Source organism: Terrapene carolina, unplaced genomic scaffold, assembly GCF_002925995.2.
Source record: "Terrapene carolina triunguis isolate 2854851 unplaced genomic scaffold, T_m_triunguis-2.0 Scaffold231, whole genome shotgun sequence".
NCBI lineage: Eukaryota > Metazoa > Chordata > Testudines > Emydidae > Terrapene > Terrapene triunguis.
Genome location: NW_020664582.1, coordinates 13,990,226 through 14,008,952, shown reverse-complemented (window position 1 = coordinate 14,008,952; position 18,727 = coordinate 13,990,226). Strand labels below are relative to the sequence as shown.

The 18,727-nt window shown below is 40.5% G+C and overlaps 1 protein-coding gene across 5 annotated transcripts in view; it reads left to right on the top strand.

Moving 5' to 3' along the window:
* Positions 1–18,727, top strand: part of USP32 (ubiquitin specific peptidase 32) — a 144,173-nt gene that overhangs the window by 80,677 nt on the left and 44,769 nt on the right. For all 5 annotated transcript variants that reach the window (XM_026656509.1, XM_026656508.1, XM_026656510.1 and 2 more), the window contains exons 6-12: positions 6,145–6,276; positions 8,013–8,120; positions 9,691–9,806; positions 10,217–10,279; positions 13,628–13,711; positions 17,312–17,373; positions 17,515–17,617. In XM_026656509.1, the coding sequence (XP_026512294.1) occupies positions 6,145–6,276; positions 8,013–8,120; positions 9,691–9,806; positions 10,217–10,279; positions 13,628–13,711; positions 17,312–17,373; positions 17,515–17,617 (668 nt within the window). The remainder of the gene's footprint in view (positions 1–6,144; positions 6,277–8,012; positions 8,121–9,690; positions 9,807–10,216; positions 10,280–13,627; positions 13,712–17,311; positions 17,374–17,514; positions 17,618–18,727) is intronic.

Sequence of the window (18,727 nt, the reverse complement as noted above, 5' to 3'; positions counted from 1 at the left end):
TGTTTTTTTTTTTAGTTGAGGTAGGTTGTTACGGAATCACCTAAATATTGTATTTAATTTCTATAAACCCTAGATATTTTTACAATAAAAAAAATTAACTTGATAGAATGTCAGTTCTGACTGTATACAATAGGGAGGTACTTAGGAAGGGGTCACAGACTCATAATGGACATGAATTTTAGGGAAAGGAAATTGGAGGTAGCACAATGGTATATGTTGCTTGTGGAGAATAAGGTGTCAGTAGGAATTGGTCTGCCTTGCATGCGTGAACAGCTGAATTCTAAAAATGGAAGAGTTGCCTGTTGGGCTTTCCTGTTCTACGCATCTGTCTTTCTTTACTCTGCCAGCTGTGGAGTACCCTCAATTCCCATATCTTGAGGGATAGGGTCCTTAGTGCACTTTACTGCTAGAGTGATGGGAAAACAATCCCAGGTGCAGCACAGCATCAGGACAGTACGGGCTGCTTTCAGGCACTGGATCTGTTGATAAACGAGCGGAAGTCAACCCTGGTCCTGGTTCAGAGAATAGAGTTAATCAGCAAAGTGCTCAATTCGACCCAGGCCAAAGCCTTCCTACTGGAAGCCCATTTCCAAGCTATGTCAGAGCTGATTTTCCAAGGTCACCATCTATCCAATAATGACCGCTTGGGTGTGCCTCAAACTATTGGGTCACAAGGCAGCATCTACCTACGTGGTGCAGTATGCAAGGCCATGCCTCAGACCCATACAGATGTGACTGGTGTCAGTCTGCTCCCTGACCCTACCTGGACTCAATACTCATGATCCCACCTCCAGTCCATGATTTGCTGACCTGGTGGAGAGACCCCGGATCCATAATGGAAGGGGTAACCTTTGTGGCCCTTCAACCATCGGTAACCCTAGTCTCGGACATTGCTAAAGTGAGTTCCCCACCCCGACGTCTCAGGGCTCATGGCATCTGGTCCCAGGAAGAACTCTCCCTGCGTATAAGCATCAGGGAACTTAGGGTGGTACACTTGGCTTACCAGGTGTTCCTTCCCCAAATCTCAGGCAAAGTGGTGCAGTCCTCAGGTGTCCTGCCTCAGTGTTTTATATCAACAAGTAGGGAGGGGCTTGATCTTCAGCTCTGTGCCAGGAGGCCCTTCGGCTATGAAACTTGTGTGTGAAAAACGCCATTTACCTTGAGGAGCCTCCCATTTATCTCCCAGGAGCCTGAAACACACTGGGGGATTGCCTCAGGGGATCCTTTCCCTCACCACGAGTGGTCTCTTCATCCAGAGGTCGTGAGTGTCCTTTTCCAGAGATGGGGGCCTCCCCACGTGGACCTGTTTGACACCAGACAGAACAGGAAATGTCATGAGTTCTGTTCGCTGCGCAGGCACAGCCTGGGCTCCCTCTCTGATGTCTTCCTGCTCTGTGGGCAGACCACCTACTAGATACCTTCCCACTGATCCCCTTGGTTCACAAGGCCCTCCTAAAAAATCAAACGGGGCAAGGTGAAGGTTATCCTGATAGCACTTGCATGTCCATGCCAGCATGGGTTTGGCATGCTTCTGGACTTCACAGTGGCAGCTCCACTTGTGCTCCCACTCTGCCTGGACTTGATTTCACCCAAACCTCGCCTCTCTGCACCTGGCTGCATGGTTGCTGCGTGACTGAACCCTGATGAGCAGGCCTGTTCGGCTCAAGTTCAGCAGGTCTTCCTAGGTGGTAGAAAGCCTTCCACTAGGGCTACCTACCTGTCCAAGTGGAAGCGTTTCGCTTGTTTGGCCTCCAAATGGAATCTCTCTCCGTCCTGATCTTCTCTGCAATCTATCTGCTCCACATAAAGCATCAGGGTCTCTCGTCTATTAAGGTTCACTTGGCAGCTATCTCAGCCTTTCCACTCTCCAGTGCAGGGCAGATCAGTGTTCTCCCACGAGATGATGGTCAGGTTTCTCAATGGGCTGGAAAGACTCTAACCTCAGGTTCATGAACCAATCCCCCCTATGGGACTTAAACCTGGTTCTGTCGAGGCTCACGGGGCCTCCCTTCGAGCCGTTAGCATCATGGTCTCTACTGCTTCTCTCTTGGAAGGTCGCCTTCCTGGTGGCGATTACATTGGCCAGAAGGGTCTCTGAGATCAAAGCCCTGACATCAGAACCCCCTTATACAGTGTTCTTGTACGGTGACAAGGTCCAGCTACGCCCTCATCTGGCCTTCCTACCAAAGGTGCTGTCGGAATTCCACAACATTTTTCTGCCTGTCTTTCTAAAACCTCACAAGACCATTGAGAAACATCGGCTTCATACGTTGGATGTTGGACGGGCCCTCCCCTTGAGAGAACCAAGTCCTTCCACAAGGTCATGCAACTCTTTGTAGCAGTAGTGGAAAGGATGAGAGAATCCCCAAGAATCTCATCCTGGATAACCACCTGTATCCAAGCTTGCTATGAGCAGGCGAAGGTTCTGCCTCCGGCCATCATAACTGCTTTTTACACAAGAGCTCAGGCTTCGTCAGCAGCATTCCTCGCGCAGGTACCAATCCAGGACATCTGCAGAGCCGCAGTCTGGTCATCGGTTCAGACCTTCGCTTCCCATTACGCTGTCACCCAACAGGCCCATGACAATGCCAGTTTTGGGAGAGCAGTGTTGCAGTCAGCATGTCCATGAGCTCCGAGCCCACTTTAAGGGGTCCTGCTTGTGAGTCACCTAGTATAGAATGGACATGAGCAAGCACTAGAAGAAGAAAAAACAGTTACTAACTTTTCATAATTGTTGTTCTTTGAGATGTGTTGCTCATGTCCATTCCATGCCCCACCCACCCTATCCCTCTGTTGGAGTTACCAGCAAGAAGGAACTGAGAAGGTGCGGGGCAGGGTGCGCCCTCTGTACCGGCATGTAGGTGCACAACTCCAGAAGGTACTAGAGCTGGCCCAACGGATACCATTCAGGGGAAAAATCTCCAGCAACTGCATACGCTGCACACACACCTAACGTGGAATGGACATGAGCAACACGTCTCAAAGAAAAACAGTTATAAAAGGTTAGTAACCGGTTTTTCTTAGCATAATTGTTAGCACTCTCCATGTGTCCTTTTACCAAGTTTATTTTATGGGCACGTTTTCAGTATATGGTGGCCAAATCTCTGTTCCTATAAATTACAGCAATGAATATTCTTTGTCTAGTTTATTCTATTTGTGAACTCAAAGGAATAACATGAATATTTTCAGTTTCTAAATGTAATTTGTCATTCTTAATAGTCAAAAATTCAAAAGCTGGTAAGTAACATCCAGTTCTAAAGATATTTACTGCATTTCTGAATGTATATAGAGCCGTTCCATGTTGTTCATAGATAATATTGCAATTGCATATTTTTGAACAATTTTTTTCTTTTAAGTATCAGAATTGTGAGATTAACACCTATTTTTCTGCTTTTAAATTTTACCTTTTTAAAAACCTAGGCCTCAGCCTGGTGAGTGTGCAATGATAGCCTTAAAAAGCATGGTCCCGATTCTGGAGTGGGGCCAGAACCCCGGGAAAATTTCTTCTCGCCCTGCAAGGAATTTCCTGAGACATAAAAGTATGCAGCAGGTCATAGAGTGGCCTGGAGGCAGCAGTGGGAAGTTGCTGTAAAGTAGAGCAGTCCAGGATAAAGGCCCGTTTAAAAACAAATCCTTACATTTGTTATTGCTACACTCTAGAATATGACAACTGTGAAAGAATTTTAAAAATCATTTACAGGATTTATGCTGCTGTTTTGCTTTTTACATGTCACTCTCCTTGGACAGTGAATAACTAGACTGGTTGTTAGTGGATGCATCAATGCAGTATTTATTGTGGGTAATGACAATGCTAATATAATAGCTGTTTTCATCGCCATTGTAATGGGTTCCTGCACTGATAATTCTAACTGCTCTGATTGGAATATTGTGGTTCTATTGAACGTGCAGTGGAGACAGTAGAAACAAAATAGTTTCATTGTGCACATTTTTCTCGTTAATTTCTTTAAATATTTTGTTGAAGGAAACCCAAAAAAGACAGGAGTCCAAACTCTGTGCTTCAAGTGTAATCTTTTTTTAATAATTTCTACAAATGTGCAGTGTTGAAGGTAGCTTTGAGTAGCTTGCTCTACATTACATGATATGCCTGCTGGGCTGTTTAAAATTAGCGTGAACACATTTTATGTGATTGTTACTCTTGTGAACTGAACTGGGCAGAGTAAATTTAATACAACTACATTTTTCTTGTCATTCACCTCTTTTCAGTGTAATGAAAAGCACCAATGAGTGGTGTTCAAGAAATACAAACTAGCAACTTTAATCTTGAGCTGTGATCCATAACTATTTTTAAAGTTTGCCAGTTTATTCCACTATTTATTTTCCCCAAATCTATATGCTGCTTATGGTAAACCAAAAAGCAGCTGGTGATTGCATTCATAGGGCAGTGTAAGTTGCCTGTCAAAATCCAGTGTTGGCGTGGGGAAGTGTTCCCTTCTATTAACTTTTTGCCATTAAGGCCGACCAGATTCTTATGTCTGGAATACTTATTAGCCTATATTGATCCACTAAAATCAGGAGTCGAGGCAAAGGTGAAATGTTAAAACTGCCTCTTTTTGTTTTTCTTCCGTTTTTAGTCCTTGTGACATTGTTTTGTTTCTATGGTCTAACCAGGCCAAATAGCTGAAGTTAAATCCTATTAGAAAGCTGGCATGGTTTTAAAGGCTTAGAACCATCTGGGAATGAGATCACACGTGGTGTTTCTTAATATAGGCAGCTTTGTTATTAAATAGATATTTGAGAAATACTTAATTCACACCAACCTAAAGCACTGTTGACACGCATCCTTATACCACATGGGTAAAATGCTTTGGGGAAAATATTTCTTGAACAGGTTATTTCTTCAAGCACAGAAATTTATCTAAGACTTCAGTTTTCTAGAGGCTGCTGTTTGCATGTGGAGTTTTACTCTTGCTTTCTTGTGGAAATCTTTTACTCTTCCCATTGGCTATTTTAAAATTTAATTGGTTAGTAGGGACTTTGCATATTTATCTCATTCATCTGACAGTTATCTTAAAATTAAAAAAAAAAAAGAGTAGAAACTATCTAGTTGTGCACGTCACTGGTCTATGTTAATGCACATTCTTGTGGCTGTTTTCTCCTTCACCTCTTCCCCATTCCTTGTTATATTCATGACTGCATCCTGTCTTCAAATTAGTATATTCCTTGCCCTCAAGAGTTCAAATTTGAATTTGGGCAGTGGGGCCCCACTACTCATTGTGTCTCCAGGTGCTTTTGTAATAGCAACAATAAATAAGAAAAAGTAGTAAAGGCACACGATTTTATAGTTGTAATAAACATTAAATGTAGAAAAATAGTAATGTCTAAATGTAAGTTTAAGTTATAGTTGTATTAACTGTTAGTTTTAATTTCACAGTATTTGGTATAGGGATTTGTTCTAGCTTTAATGTACAATTTTCCAACATGAATGCCTCAATAAAGTAGCCAAGTCCTGTACTTGGATGCTCATTATACTTTGTGTATAAATGCTCATTTTACATCCCGATTTCAGTATTCAAATGTGCGATGTCCTGTTAAGGACGAGCGTGGAGAAAATAGGCTCTCTGTGCAATTAGACATCAGTGTGGGGGGAAAAAAATTATCAAATAGAACAAGAGACTTCAGTAGACTCAGCAGCTGGCAGAAGTTCACTTCTGTGGTACCTTTGAACGTGTGATATCAAGACAGATCACAATGTAATTGATTTTACTCTCTGGAGTAACTCTGGTGATGTGCAGTAATTCTGTAAGTGAGGAAACTCTAAATTTAGCTTGTTTCTCCATTGTTACTATGAACTTGTAGGTGCAGGAAACAGGCATAAAATGATTCATTGTTTCTCTTTTTAAAGAAATAATCTGTTTTCATTGTGCTGTTTTTTAACTCCCTGTATGAGTGGCAAAAGTTTCTGTCCAAAATATTCCTACATTTGCAGACAAACAACGTAGGATTTTTAAACAACTTTTCTATGTATTCATAAGTGAATGTTATAATTCTAGTAGTTTCTTTATAAGTATCTAAACAATCTTCAGTACGCATTTTCTTTGTATTGATATAAATTAAGTATTTGTTTTAAAGACCTTGTTCTGCTTGTCAGAGATTTACTTTTTTTGTTTTGTTTTGGATATACAGTGGAAGAATCAGACATCATTGATCTTGAAAAACGATATTGGCTTTTGAAGGCTCAGTCAAGAACTGGACGTTTTGATTTAGAGACATTTGGCCCTTTAGTTTCCCCTCCCATTCATCCATCTCTGAGTGAAGGTATGGGACATTGATAAAAATATTCATTCTATGAAGTTGTATTGGTGTGGGGCTTACAGTACTCTACTCTAATTTCATCTCAAAAGTGCTTATTTGTAGAACTCCAAAAAGCCACGCCCTCCTACAGATGCAATATTGCTTTCTTAGTGTTCAGAAGAACACATTTTTCATTCATTTTTTGAAGCTTATATTGAGAGAAGATTTATTTCTCTCCGTTCCAAATACTCCACACACACAAAAAAGGATAGAAAGCAGTTGTGAATGCCTGCTTGTTGACAAATGTAGAATGACAAGAGAAAGTAGTTCCTCTGGGGTGCATACATCTGAACTATCAGGAAAGCTAGCAAACGTTCTGATCTGTGTTGTGTACGTTACTTTGTGATTCCTTGAAATTTCTTTGTCATTATTGAAATTCTCTAATGTGAGAAATTATTCCACTGTGTCTTTAGCCAAGAGTATGGAAATGATTTTTTTTTAAAATGCCAAGTAGTTTAATTTGTAAAGTGGATGTTCAGTGTGCTCAGTTAAAATGTTGTCCTACAGTCAATTAAAGAGACCTTTCTTTATAACAGCTCAAGATAAAGAGGGTGAAAGCGACTAGTTGGCCCAGAAGCTTGGTAATGGGATACAGAGCCATTCATAACTAGGTTGGCCCTTCCAAGTCCTAGCCAGGTTGGTAGTGACTGAAGGTTGTAACCATCTAATAGCTGTTGGGTGCTCCATGTGAATAAGTCAGGTCTCATTCCACTTCTTTATGAACTGGTGTCCATATCACAAAAACTACCACAATTGTCACTATTTGACAACGTTGTTGGCAATGTCGTTAGGGGCTAAATATAGGGGCGGCGCATCCGCAGCTGGATTATATTGTTGTAAATCCCCAACAAAGCAAAAAACAATTGAAACCATGTTAGAATGTGCCCCCTAAATGGACCATGGCAACTCAACTATCCCTTCTCTCCTAGAAGTGGTGTGTATCCCAGGTAGGGCATGTTAGTTGGGCCTGATGTGGAGAAGCCTGAACTATTATTGTACCTGCTGTATCTATTTTGTGAATGGTACACTTCAATCATTGAGGGTAAAGATTTTATTGAGAGAAGAATTTTCAAAAGTGTCTAAGGATTTAAGTGCCCAAGTCCCATTGATAATCCTAAATAATGCAGAGCCAGATTTGTAAAGGTATTGAGGTGCATGAAGATGCAGATAGGTGCATAGTGGGATTTTCCAAAGCACCTGTGTGTGCCTAATTCAAATGAAAATCAGTGGGAATTAGGCACCAAGGCATTTTTGAAAATCCCACTAGGAGCCTATCTGTATCTTGAAGTGCCTAAACTCCTTTAAAAATCTGGCCCTTCAGTACTTTTGAAAAAGTTAACCTGACAGCCTTGGCAACTAAAGTTATTCCCCAAACGCATGAAAGACTTGTGTAAATTATTAAACATTAGGAAGAGAGCATGGTCTAAGAATGAGACTGTTGGCCAGGAATTCCTGAGGTTTTTGTATTCTTGGCTCTGTCTAGCTATGGGTAAGTCACTTAACATGCTTTTTTTGGTTTTCCTATCCTATAAAATGGGCATAATAATGCTTAATTATCTGCCTCACAGGTGTTGAGGATTAATTACTGTAACTAATGTTTGTACCTTGCTTTGAAGATGTAAAGCATTATGTCAGTACTAAATATTGTTTGAGTTTGTCTGATCAGATTCAGTGTGTGGTAATGCTTCTGTGGTTTGTAGGTTTGTTTAATGCCTTTGATGAAAATCGTGACAATCACATAGACTTTAAGGAAATCTCCTGTGGGCTGTCGGCATGTTGCAGGGGACCCTTGGCAGAAAGGCAAAAATGTGAGTGTGCAAAATACTGCCCATTAAGCTTCTAATTTTAAAAAATCTGATCAATTTTTGTCAATCAACTTTATTTAATTTACATATTTTTAAATCTGTACTTGAGAAGGAGATAGAGGGAGGGAAAAAACCTAGAAATTGTATCTTGAATTAAGTTTAAATATGAAGGCTTTATTTTATTAAACATGGTTAACATTTATTAATTCAGTGTATTCTTGTGAGTTACTCTATGACTTCATTCCAGCTGTAAACCTCTTCAGAATTTTTTTTTTAAAGTTGATATTCAGTAAGTTATTTTGGTAGTTTAATTTTGCTAACTATTCATATATACAAACTGTATTAGCACATACATGGTGCTAAAGTCTGCATTCTATTATATAGAGAAAAATGGAAGATGTAAACATTTGGACTTCCTATGAGATTTTCAGTAAATTGTGCTCATGCTAGTTTATTTTCTATTCTAATCATAGAACTGGAAGGGACCTCGAGAGGTCATCTAGTTCAGTCCCTTGCACTCAAGGCAGGACTAAGTATTATCTAGACCAGGGATCTCAAACGCAAATCACCACGAGGGCCACATGAGGACTAGTACATTGGCCCGAGGGCCGCATCACTGACACGTTTTCATACAAAGATACAAAAGCCCCCTCTCTGCCCCTGGCCCCGCCCACACTCCACCCCTTCCATGAGGCCCCGTCTCTTCCCACCCCTTCCCCACCTCCATTCCAACCCCTTCCCTAAAGTCCCCACCCCCAACTCTGCCCCCTCCTTGACCCTATTCCAACCCCTTCCCCAAATCCCCGCCCCGGCCCCGCTTCTTCTCCGCCTCCTCCCCTGAGTTCATCGTGTCCCTGTTCCTCCCCCTCCCTCCTGGAAAGTCCTAAGCGCTGCCAAACAGCTGTTTGGCATCAGGAAGTGCTGGGAGGTAGCCGGAGGAGTCGGGATGCAGCGTGCTCGGGCGGGCGGGGGGTGAGGGGAGCTATGGCGGGCCACAGGACGGCCTGCATGCCGAGTGTTTGAGACCCCGATCTAGACCATCCCTGACAAGTATTTGTCTAACCTGCTTTTAAAAATCCCCAATGATGGAGATTCCCCAACCTCCCTAGGCAATTTTTTCCAGTGCTTAACCACTCTTAACCACACCATTGGCATGAACCAGTTTGCTCTTACTGTCAATCTCATTCAACTGGCTCCTTATGAGTTTCCTGAATTTTGTGATGTACCTATGTAGGTGAAAAAATGATGGCATCTTTGTAGCTTAAAAATTGCCTTCAAACTGGAAAACTACAGATTCTGAATACACATTTGTTCCATGCCCTGTTATATCAGATATTAAGGAATTGGGAATATCTGAATTTCAGGTTGAGCAGAGAGCTCCTCTTCCCCACTACCACAACCAAGCAACCCCAGATTATATTGTGAAGTTTCAAAACTGTCAGTTAAATCACATCCTTGTGACTTTGCAGGGTTTTGTCCTGCAATGAAGTGACCAAGTGCAGTAGCCCTAATTAGAACATAGTTGTCAGTTAGCTTTAACATGCAAAAATAATCCTTTTTCCCCCCCCTTCAGTTTGCTTTAAGGTTTTTGACGTTGACCGAGATGGAGTTTTGTCTCGCACTGAACTTAAAGAAATGGTAGTTGCACTTTTAGAGGTCTGGAAAGATAACCGTACCGATAAGATACCTGTAAGTCATGTTTTAAGTCACCTCCTATTGTTCTCTATAGTAGCCTTTGAAAAATAGGAATCAATTTTAGGTTTCAAAGTATGAATGTTATTTGGAGACAGATGTCACTTAAAACATCCTCTTGAAATGACTGAATTGAGGAAAGGGATTTATGCAATTGACCTTGTGTAATTTACCCCATACTGATTCTAACAAAAGTAAAATTATTCTCTGTAATTTCTGCTGCTGCTTATGGTACAAAGAGCTATTTAGATATAAAAATATGGCTGACATGAAGACACCAAATTTTAAACTACACAGATACTTAATAAAAATCACTGAAAGTTGAATGTTTACTCTTTTCCTCCCCTCGACATGGATAGCTCTGGAATAATGTACTAAACACTGTATTTTCTAATCCGTTTGTCAAGGAATTGGGCATGAATTTGTCTGAAATCATAGAAAACATTTTGGATGCACATGATACCACAAAGGTGAGAACTTGCTGAACTTTCCTTCACGTTTTAATAGATAACTTGAAGAGAGTCAGTCAATTGTCAGATTTTCCAACTGTATTTTCACACACATGGGAAGGTTTCTGGTTGAATCCTAAAGGGTAGGAACTGATTAGCTGTGATAAAAATGAAAATACTTGGCATACTCAAATACTCAAATATTTCAGCTTATTTAAAAGTAATACAAGGTAAAATAAACTTACCATGTTTGGCTTCAATGCAGAGATCTATCAGTAGTGGGTTCTCTACCAAGCAAATGTCAATTTTTCATTGCAACTCTTCAGGTACGTCTATTAGAAAAAGACTATGTACTTAAATTCTGATTCATATGTCAGTCTGTGAAATTTAATTCTAACAGAATTATCACCCTCTTATTAATTATTTTTCTATATTGGTAAAACAAAGTTTGCCTAAAGTATTGAAATGATTACTCTTCTTATAAGAGTAACGAGTAGCAAAATAGCTGTCCATCAAAGAAGGAAAACTATATTAGTAATTGGTTCATGCTTCAAGAAGGAAGGTGGTTATGCTAAAATCAGATGTGCGTATATTTGACATGGCTCATTTTCTGCATCTACCTTTCTGCTTCAGAGCAAATTTTCCAAAGTGCTGCTCCAACAAATTTCAACTGAAGTAAGTGGGGGATCTCGGAGTGAAACTTAACACTTCTGAAAATCAGGTCCCAATTTATATAATCAGCTGAAATTAATCATCCTATGCCATTACTAGAATTTACGTGTGAGTAGTGCTGCCTTAATAAACCTAATTTGTGTGTGTGTGTGTGTGTTTGTGTGTGTGTGTGAAGAAATGGGCTTATACACCTTATGTTGTTTTGTTGTTAAAAACCAACAAGTCATAGATAAAAAACAAAAGCATAATAAACTTCCTGTGTGTTCACTGTGTCAGCATGTATCATACTCTGCAGCAGATAGGAAGATGAATAGACTTATCCTTCAGGTGATCAGTAGTGCTGTATAATGTTATATATACCACCTTGAAATGCATAAGATTTTGCCTTCAATTGTTGAGATATGTTACATTCAGATCAAATTTCTTCTACAATATTTTCATATATAATGAAGTACATATACTGTAGTATTGTCTCTATTACAGCCAAGGCAGGAATCCATGAAACATACTCTAGAGGCAGTTGTTGTGACTTTTCTTGATTATACAGAAGCTCTTCAGTCTTTTAATAATAAAAATACCTAGCACGTATATAACACTTTTTAGGCATTTTTATATTCATACTACACTACTTTATCATTTCTTGTTTATATTTATAATCTGGATTCTTGTTGATCTCTTGACTTGGGTGTATTTTATATTCACCTATGGCCAGCAATGCTTTGTGCTGTTGCCAAATAGTTAAAATATAGTTTGTGTAGCTGACATTTGCAAAGCTGTATTACATCTTGACCTTTGCTCGAAGTATTTTGACATAAAAAGGAAGCTTTATTAATGTTACTGACAGTAAAGGCTTAGGGGAGGAAAAAAACAAAGCAGAACTGTGTAGCATTACAAAACGGCAGTGTACTTTTTGAATGTAGCACTTAGATTCTGTGATAGGGTAGTCTGCCATCAAGGGCAGTAACTCTTACTGGTCAGCCCACCCTACAACCTGGCATGGCCCTTTGAGGGTTTGAAAGGTCCAGTGGGAGGATATAGAGAGACTTACGGGGGACAGGCATAGGGTGGAAGCAGCCCCAGGAATGAATAGTGCTTGGAGAGGGAATCTTGTTGCTGTACCTTTTTAAGAGCATGGGACCAGGAGCCTTGCAGATTGGGCGGGACAAGGCTCCCCTCTCACCCAACCAGTTGGGAAGGAGGTGGGAGAAGGGGAATGGTATAAAGGCTGCCTGCTCCCTCACTGCAGGGCAGACACTGTTGAACCCTCCAGAGTGGAAAGCTAACTGGAAAGGATGTTCAGCTGAAGGGAATTGGTAAAAGCCTTGCAGCTAACTTAAGACACAAGCTTAGCTCCAGGAAGAGGTCTGGCGGGGGAAAGTCCTGCTTGAAGGAGGATAAAACTAATTAACCCAAAGCCTGAGACATAACTGTAGTTTCAGAAAGAGGGCTAAGGGGGAATGTCCTGCTTGAAGGAGGGTAGGACTGACTAACCTGAGCCAAAAAGGCCTGGAGCATAACTCTAGTCCCAGGAAGAGGGTGGAGGGGGAACTTCTGCTTGAATCAGGGGCAAGACCGATTGCCCTAAGGAAGGAAGCCTGAGATACAACTCCATCTCCAGGGACAGAGCTGAGGGAGGACTCCTGTTTGGAGGAGGAGATCCATACAGTCACAAGCTAGAACATAACTCCCAGCCCTAGAGAGAGAGGATGAAGGGAGGAACTCCTGTTTAAAGGAGGGATAAGACAGACTACCCTAAAGTGAGAACCAGCCCAGCTTCAGGAAGATGGCTGAGGGGGGAGAGCCCCGGCTCGGAGGAAGAGGACTGACTAGTCCCAGGCAAAAGATAGAGTCTGAGTTATTTGTCACAGCCCAACTAAGAGAACCCCTTCAACATTGCACCTGGATGCTAGGAAGCGCTCTGAAGATGAGACACGATTCCAGAGCCCCAGTCTGGGGCTGTCAAGAAGGAATTGCATTATTTTGTCCTTTAAACGTGTATGAAATAATCAGACATGAGGAAAATTCTGCTATTTTGCCCTGTAAAGATCTATATTTTGATTTAAAGGTTTGTTATTAGGATCAATGTAATATAGAACTCAGTATGTCAAGTTGGACATACATGGATTTAAAACGAGCAGTGCTTTTTGTAAACTCCTAAGAGCTACTTTCATGTCATCATCTTTTTTTAGTGTAGATTGTAAATTAAGATAAGAACATGATTGAAAAAATCTGCTTTAGAATCTTACAATGATTAGACCCTAAACCTGCAGTTGACTTCTGTGCAGTCATACTTTCGGTGTGGCTTTGTATCCTGCAAAATGGGTGTCCTGACCATTCATCTGGATCCTTCAATGCAGTTTTGGTCACGGCTTGAGACAGCGTGTTTATGATGGATATTGGGAACTAAATTGTTTTATGTTGCGGGAACAAAGATCGGTACCTTTGCATGGTTCGTTCTGTGTAGGTTCAATGCCGTGTAGTTCTTTTGGGACATTCTAAGATAAGCTAAAACTGGTATCTGGATTTAATTTCATTATCGTTGTCTCAGATGAAGTTTTATAGCAGTAATGATGTATGCTAATCCTTTCCCAGACACTTACTTTTCCTGTTCTGTCTGATGGGTTTATGTACAGTTTACATAGAAATGAGGTAAACTTGGTAATGCTCATTATTTCCCTTCCCCTCTTTTTAACTTAGCTTGGACACCTCACTCTGGAAGACTATCAGATCTGGAGTGTGAAGAGTGCTCTTGCCAATGAATTTTTAAATCTACTTTTTCAGGTACATTTAGTGCAAATTTAAACCTTAACAATATGGTAATTAACTCATCAGCTTTTCTTTTTGCAGTCACAAAGTGCAGCATCAGCATTTGTGTCAACTCGCGTACAGTTTTGTCTATTTGAATAAAGTGTGTTTTTTGTACGAGTGCATTACCTTGACTGAATGATGCTGTACTTGCTTATTATTCACTTAAGTGTGAGATGCCTGAAGCACAAGCTGTTAAAAATGGCGTACACGGGACATAAAATGGAAAGAAATTTAAAGTGTAACAGTAGTTACATTCCCCATTAAAAGTGGTGGCGATCCAAATCTTCCCTAAAAAGCGATACAGGAAATGAGAGGGGCTGCCCCTGCAGCTTTCAATCCTTTCCTTTTTTTTAACCATGTTCTGTAGACATTCACTAAGTAGCCTTTTATTGATGTATAGATATTAATAGTGCACAGAGAGATGATATCACATCGCTTTCACAGTGCAGGTAAACCTGGAATTCAGAAGCTTGGGATCAAACGTATATTGAATTTTTAAAATCCAATTCAGACCCAATTTCAAAAACTTAGCACAGCCACATTTCAAGGTTGGCTCATCTTGTGTAAAATGTAAAGCCCAAAGATTGTTTTCATCTTTGTCGTTTATTCCCTGCCCGTTTTCCATCGAACTTTTTGTCCTGAGAGGTGGATAAAGAAGTTATCTTCCCTAATGGAGCTCTGAGGAATTGCCCTAATTTAGCTCCCTGTAAGGGTAGTTCCTTAATCAGCTACACGGTCAGAGTTGAACAGAGGCATGTTCCTTCCCAAAGGGCCTGAGTGTGTGGAGGCAGTTATCCTGGGTGCAGCAAAGAAAAAGATAAGATTTCAGATTCCTCCCAAGCCCTAGGCTACTGAGCCAGCCCTTTCTTCAAGATCTCTTATGTATATATTCATTCCAAAGCAACTTTAAATTTTGTTGTGATGATACTTCTGCCAAAATTTGGGTGCGGGTGGAAGTGTTGCAATCTCCATTTTTGGAAGCCATCAAATGTATTCATTGGTAAAAAGAATTAAATCTAGGAAGATTGTTTTCTAAATAAATGGTGTAGAATTAGCTCTAGTACATTTTAGCTCTTTGTTGCCTTGTAATCTCCTCGGCATCAGATGTCTTTATTTTTATGGCCTGAATAGCACTAACACACTATCAATGCTTCACTAATACATATATGTGTATACCAGAGCTCAAATTAATAACTCTTGGCAATCTAAGTGATCTCTAGTGATGGGTTAGTTGATGTATTTGTTCTCCAGTAAGTGTTTAGAACTCTCATTCTCGTAATGATATTTTTAGTTTAGTTTTCATGCCTCCTCGTGTTCTCTTCATGAATCCACTATAAGTAGGACACCCCCCCCAAGCTCTTACTATCTAAGCAGCAATCTCCAGCCCAGCATGCTCACTGCACAAGACATTAGAAGGGGACGAGGACACTAATTCTGCCACTGATGTATTTGTGCAGTCACTTAACTTCTCTGTGCCTCAGCTCCCCATCTGTAAAAGGGTGATAGTGCTTAGTGAAGACCTTCGCCTGTTCATATGAAAAGTGCTATGAAAGTGTGAAGTATTTGTTATTTATTTAGTCTTCATTACTTTAAATCAAGCCTTTCAACAAATTGGTTTGATAACAGCAGGGGTGGCTTATTTTGAAGAAGTTGATGCTAGTACACTATAGCATTAGTTTAAAAACAAAAACAAAAACAACAACTAACATCAGAGCCAGCTGTGTTATAGTTGTTGGGAAATCTGTCACTTCCCAGCAGCTAATGACCTTTCTTTTGTTCAGATTATTAGAATACCAGCTCTCACACGGTAATATCAATTTAAATCAGTTGCTCCACCAATCATTAGACATCTCCAGCTGAGATTCAATTTGATAGCTTCAAAAGACACATGAAAAGAGGCTATAAAACATGTAATGAGGGGCAACCAATCTGGAAACTGGCTCAAAGACGGAACAGTGTATCGGGAAGGACCCACACTCTCCCCCTCCCCCCACTCTGGGGAAAGTAGGACTCAGGTGGGCGATAGCTCAGTGGTTTGAGCATTGGCCTGCTAAACCCAGGGTTGTGAGTTCAGTCCTTGAGGGGGCCACTTAGGGATCTGGGGCAAAATCAGTACTTGGTCCTGCTAGTAAAGGCAAGGGGCTGGACTCGATGACCTTTCAGGGTCCCTTCCAGTTCTATGAGTTAGGTATATCTCCATACATTATTTATTATTTTATTATTATGGTCTCTTTCCCCATGTGGTATTGGGGAGCAACTGCAGAGAGGTTCCAACCTATAGGAGCAGGTGCAGAAGTAGCCAAATCAGGGACTGCTTCACTAGGAGGAAAAGGGTAAAATGGGGTCCAGCTAGAGCCATCCCTCCCCCACCACACCCATGGATGCAGAGGGAACCCTCCACTCTGGGGAAACTAACACCGAGGTCCCTCTCCAGGTCAGGTGGCCTGGGGGGAGGCTGAACTGCAGAGGGGAACCTTTTCCCCTGCCCTCCACTTCCCTTCAATGTCCTCTCTCCTTTCACTTTTCTTTCCACTTCAGCTTATTCCTACCAAACAAATCCACCTAAAAAATAATAATAGTGGAACTAACGTGAAGTTTCAAGTTGTTCATTCTGCTGTGGGTTCTACCACTTACCCCCATCCTGTCTCTTGTCTGTTTTAGACTGTAAGTTCTTTGGGGGCAGGGATTGTCTTTTACTCAGGGAGGTGGGATTGATTCATAAATGGAAGGGAGCTCTAGGAATATAGATGTTTCTACAGGGAAACCTTAAATGCGGGCAAGCTTAGATAGAAAGCTTAGGCTGAGGCTTACATTTTTGTTGTTTCCAACTAAAACATATACTAGTAGTGGGATAAACTGCAAATAGTGTGAACTTTCTTTGGAGCAGGGTGGCCACCCCTTTCTAAAGCCCTCACCAGTCACTGGGCGGGGGATTGGAGGCATGGATTCTAATTCTGGCTCTGTCACTGAATGGCCTTGGGCAAGTCCTCAGTTTCCTCATGTGCAAAATAGAGATAATATTTGCCCTCCTTTCTAAAGCAATTTCAGATCACCAGAGGAAAAGACCTATAAAAGTGCTAAGCTAAATACTGTATTACCCAGCTGTCGTCTTTTCCTTTGTCAGGAGTTGGGTTGGATTCGTTTATTAAAATTGGTTACAGTTTAGGGGTAAATGTTACTGTAGTTGATGACTGGAACCTCAGTGTTTTTCCTTCTGTAGAGCAATGTCAGGAGAGAGCCATTTAAAAAAAAATTGTAGTTAACCCTTCCTTTTTCTTTCTCCCTTGGGCATCCAAGTTGGGGCTTACCTTCAGCTAAATAGTACAAATAGGATCCTGTAAATTTGGGAGTTGAATATATGACTTTTAGTAACTTGCTTGGCTAAAACCACATAAAAAAATACCCTTGGCTCTGAATATTGTGTTAATTTGAAATAATCTATCACTATCCAAATGCTGTTTCTGTAAAATGTCTCTGTGTGGAAGATGCCCTTATTACTTTTTACCTACTGTCTCATTGACAGTCTTACATCTTCTTGGTACGATTTGCCTCCCTCTCTCTCTCTCTCTGTAGGTGTGCCATATAGTTTTGGGTTTAAGACCTGCTACCCCAGAAGAGGAAGGACAAATTATTAGGTATGCATTTTATTGAAAAAAATGTTTTTATAGGTTCCACATTAACCACCATTTTAGTACTTGGCTTTTTTTTTTTTTTTTTAACTGCCATGTTTCAAGTAATGTCTTTGATTGTATTGTTTTCTTAATTCTTGTATGTAGGGGTTGGTTAGAACGGGAAAGCAGATATGGTCTCCAGCCAGGGCACAACTGGTTTCTCATCGCAATGCAATGGTGGCAGCAATGGAAAGAATATGTCAAATATGTAAGTTTGGCAGCAGTTCATGTTAACACAGTGAGATTTCAACATTTGATGTTCCGTTTGTGCATGTGTTGATAAAACAGGAAAGGAAGAGCAAATGATTGCTTAATCAATTAACCAATGAGTAAATAAAAAAGAATGCTAGAAATTAAATATCCCTCATCCATTAGAGGAAACAAATTGATTTAGAGAATCGCTGTTGCATACTAAACTTTTCACTCAGACCCCATCAGGCTGTCATACTTATTCTGCATTTTCTTTCCCATCGTTGTGGCTTTTTAAGGTAGTTGTCCAATAAGAATCCACTTGCCAATACACAGCCTCCTTGTTCTGTCTGATTTATTTGGTGATCTCACAACCCAGTTGGCTTTTAACATAACTAATTATAATAATGGATGTGATTTTTTTTTTTTGTGCGTGTCACAAATAATTCATTGTGCCTTTTCTAAATGAACTGAGGGGGAGTTTGATTCATATACGAATATCCTGATAAACAGCAATGATGGAAAAGGAGAAGTAGCCAGAGTACATAGTGTGGTTTTTTTGTTTTTTTTAAAAGGTACGTTACCAAAACCTAATGAAAGTGAATTGAAGTGAGGCTATGTTCCTTGAAGACTTTACCATAAAAGCATACAAATGAGACCATCTTTGCCAGCTTGATACACATGTGTGTGTATGGGGGGGGGGGGAAATCTACTTAAGACTTGTTTGAGACCGGAATAAAAATTATTAGCAATTCACTCAACCACAAATGGAGAAAACTAAGTGAAATAAGTTGCTCCTCAGAAGAGGAGGTATATTAATAGTTAGAAGAGGATGTCATATAAATAAAAATGTGACTTGCTTTATAAATGCAAAGATAGTCCAAAGATTAGAAAGTGTGCACTGTTAATGAGTGATTTAATTACAGTTAAAAGCAACAGAGGGTCCTGTTGCACCTTTAAGACTAACAGAAGTATTGGGAGCATAAGCTTTCGTGGGTAAGAACCTCACTTCTTCAGATGCAAGTAATGCAGAAGTGAGGTTCTTACCCACGAAAGCTTATGCTCCCAATACTTCTGTTAGTCTTAAAGGTGTCACAGGACCCTCTGTTGCTTTTAACTGTAATTAAAT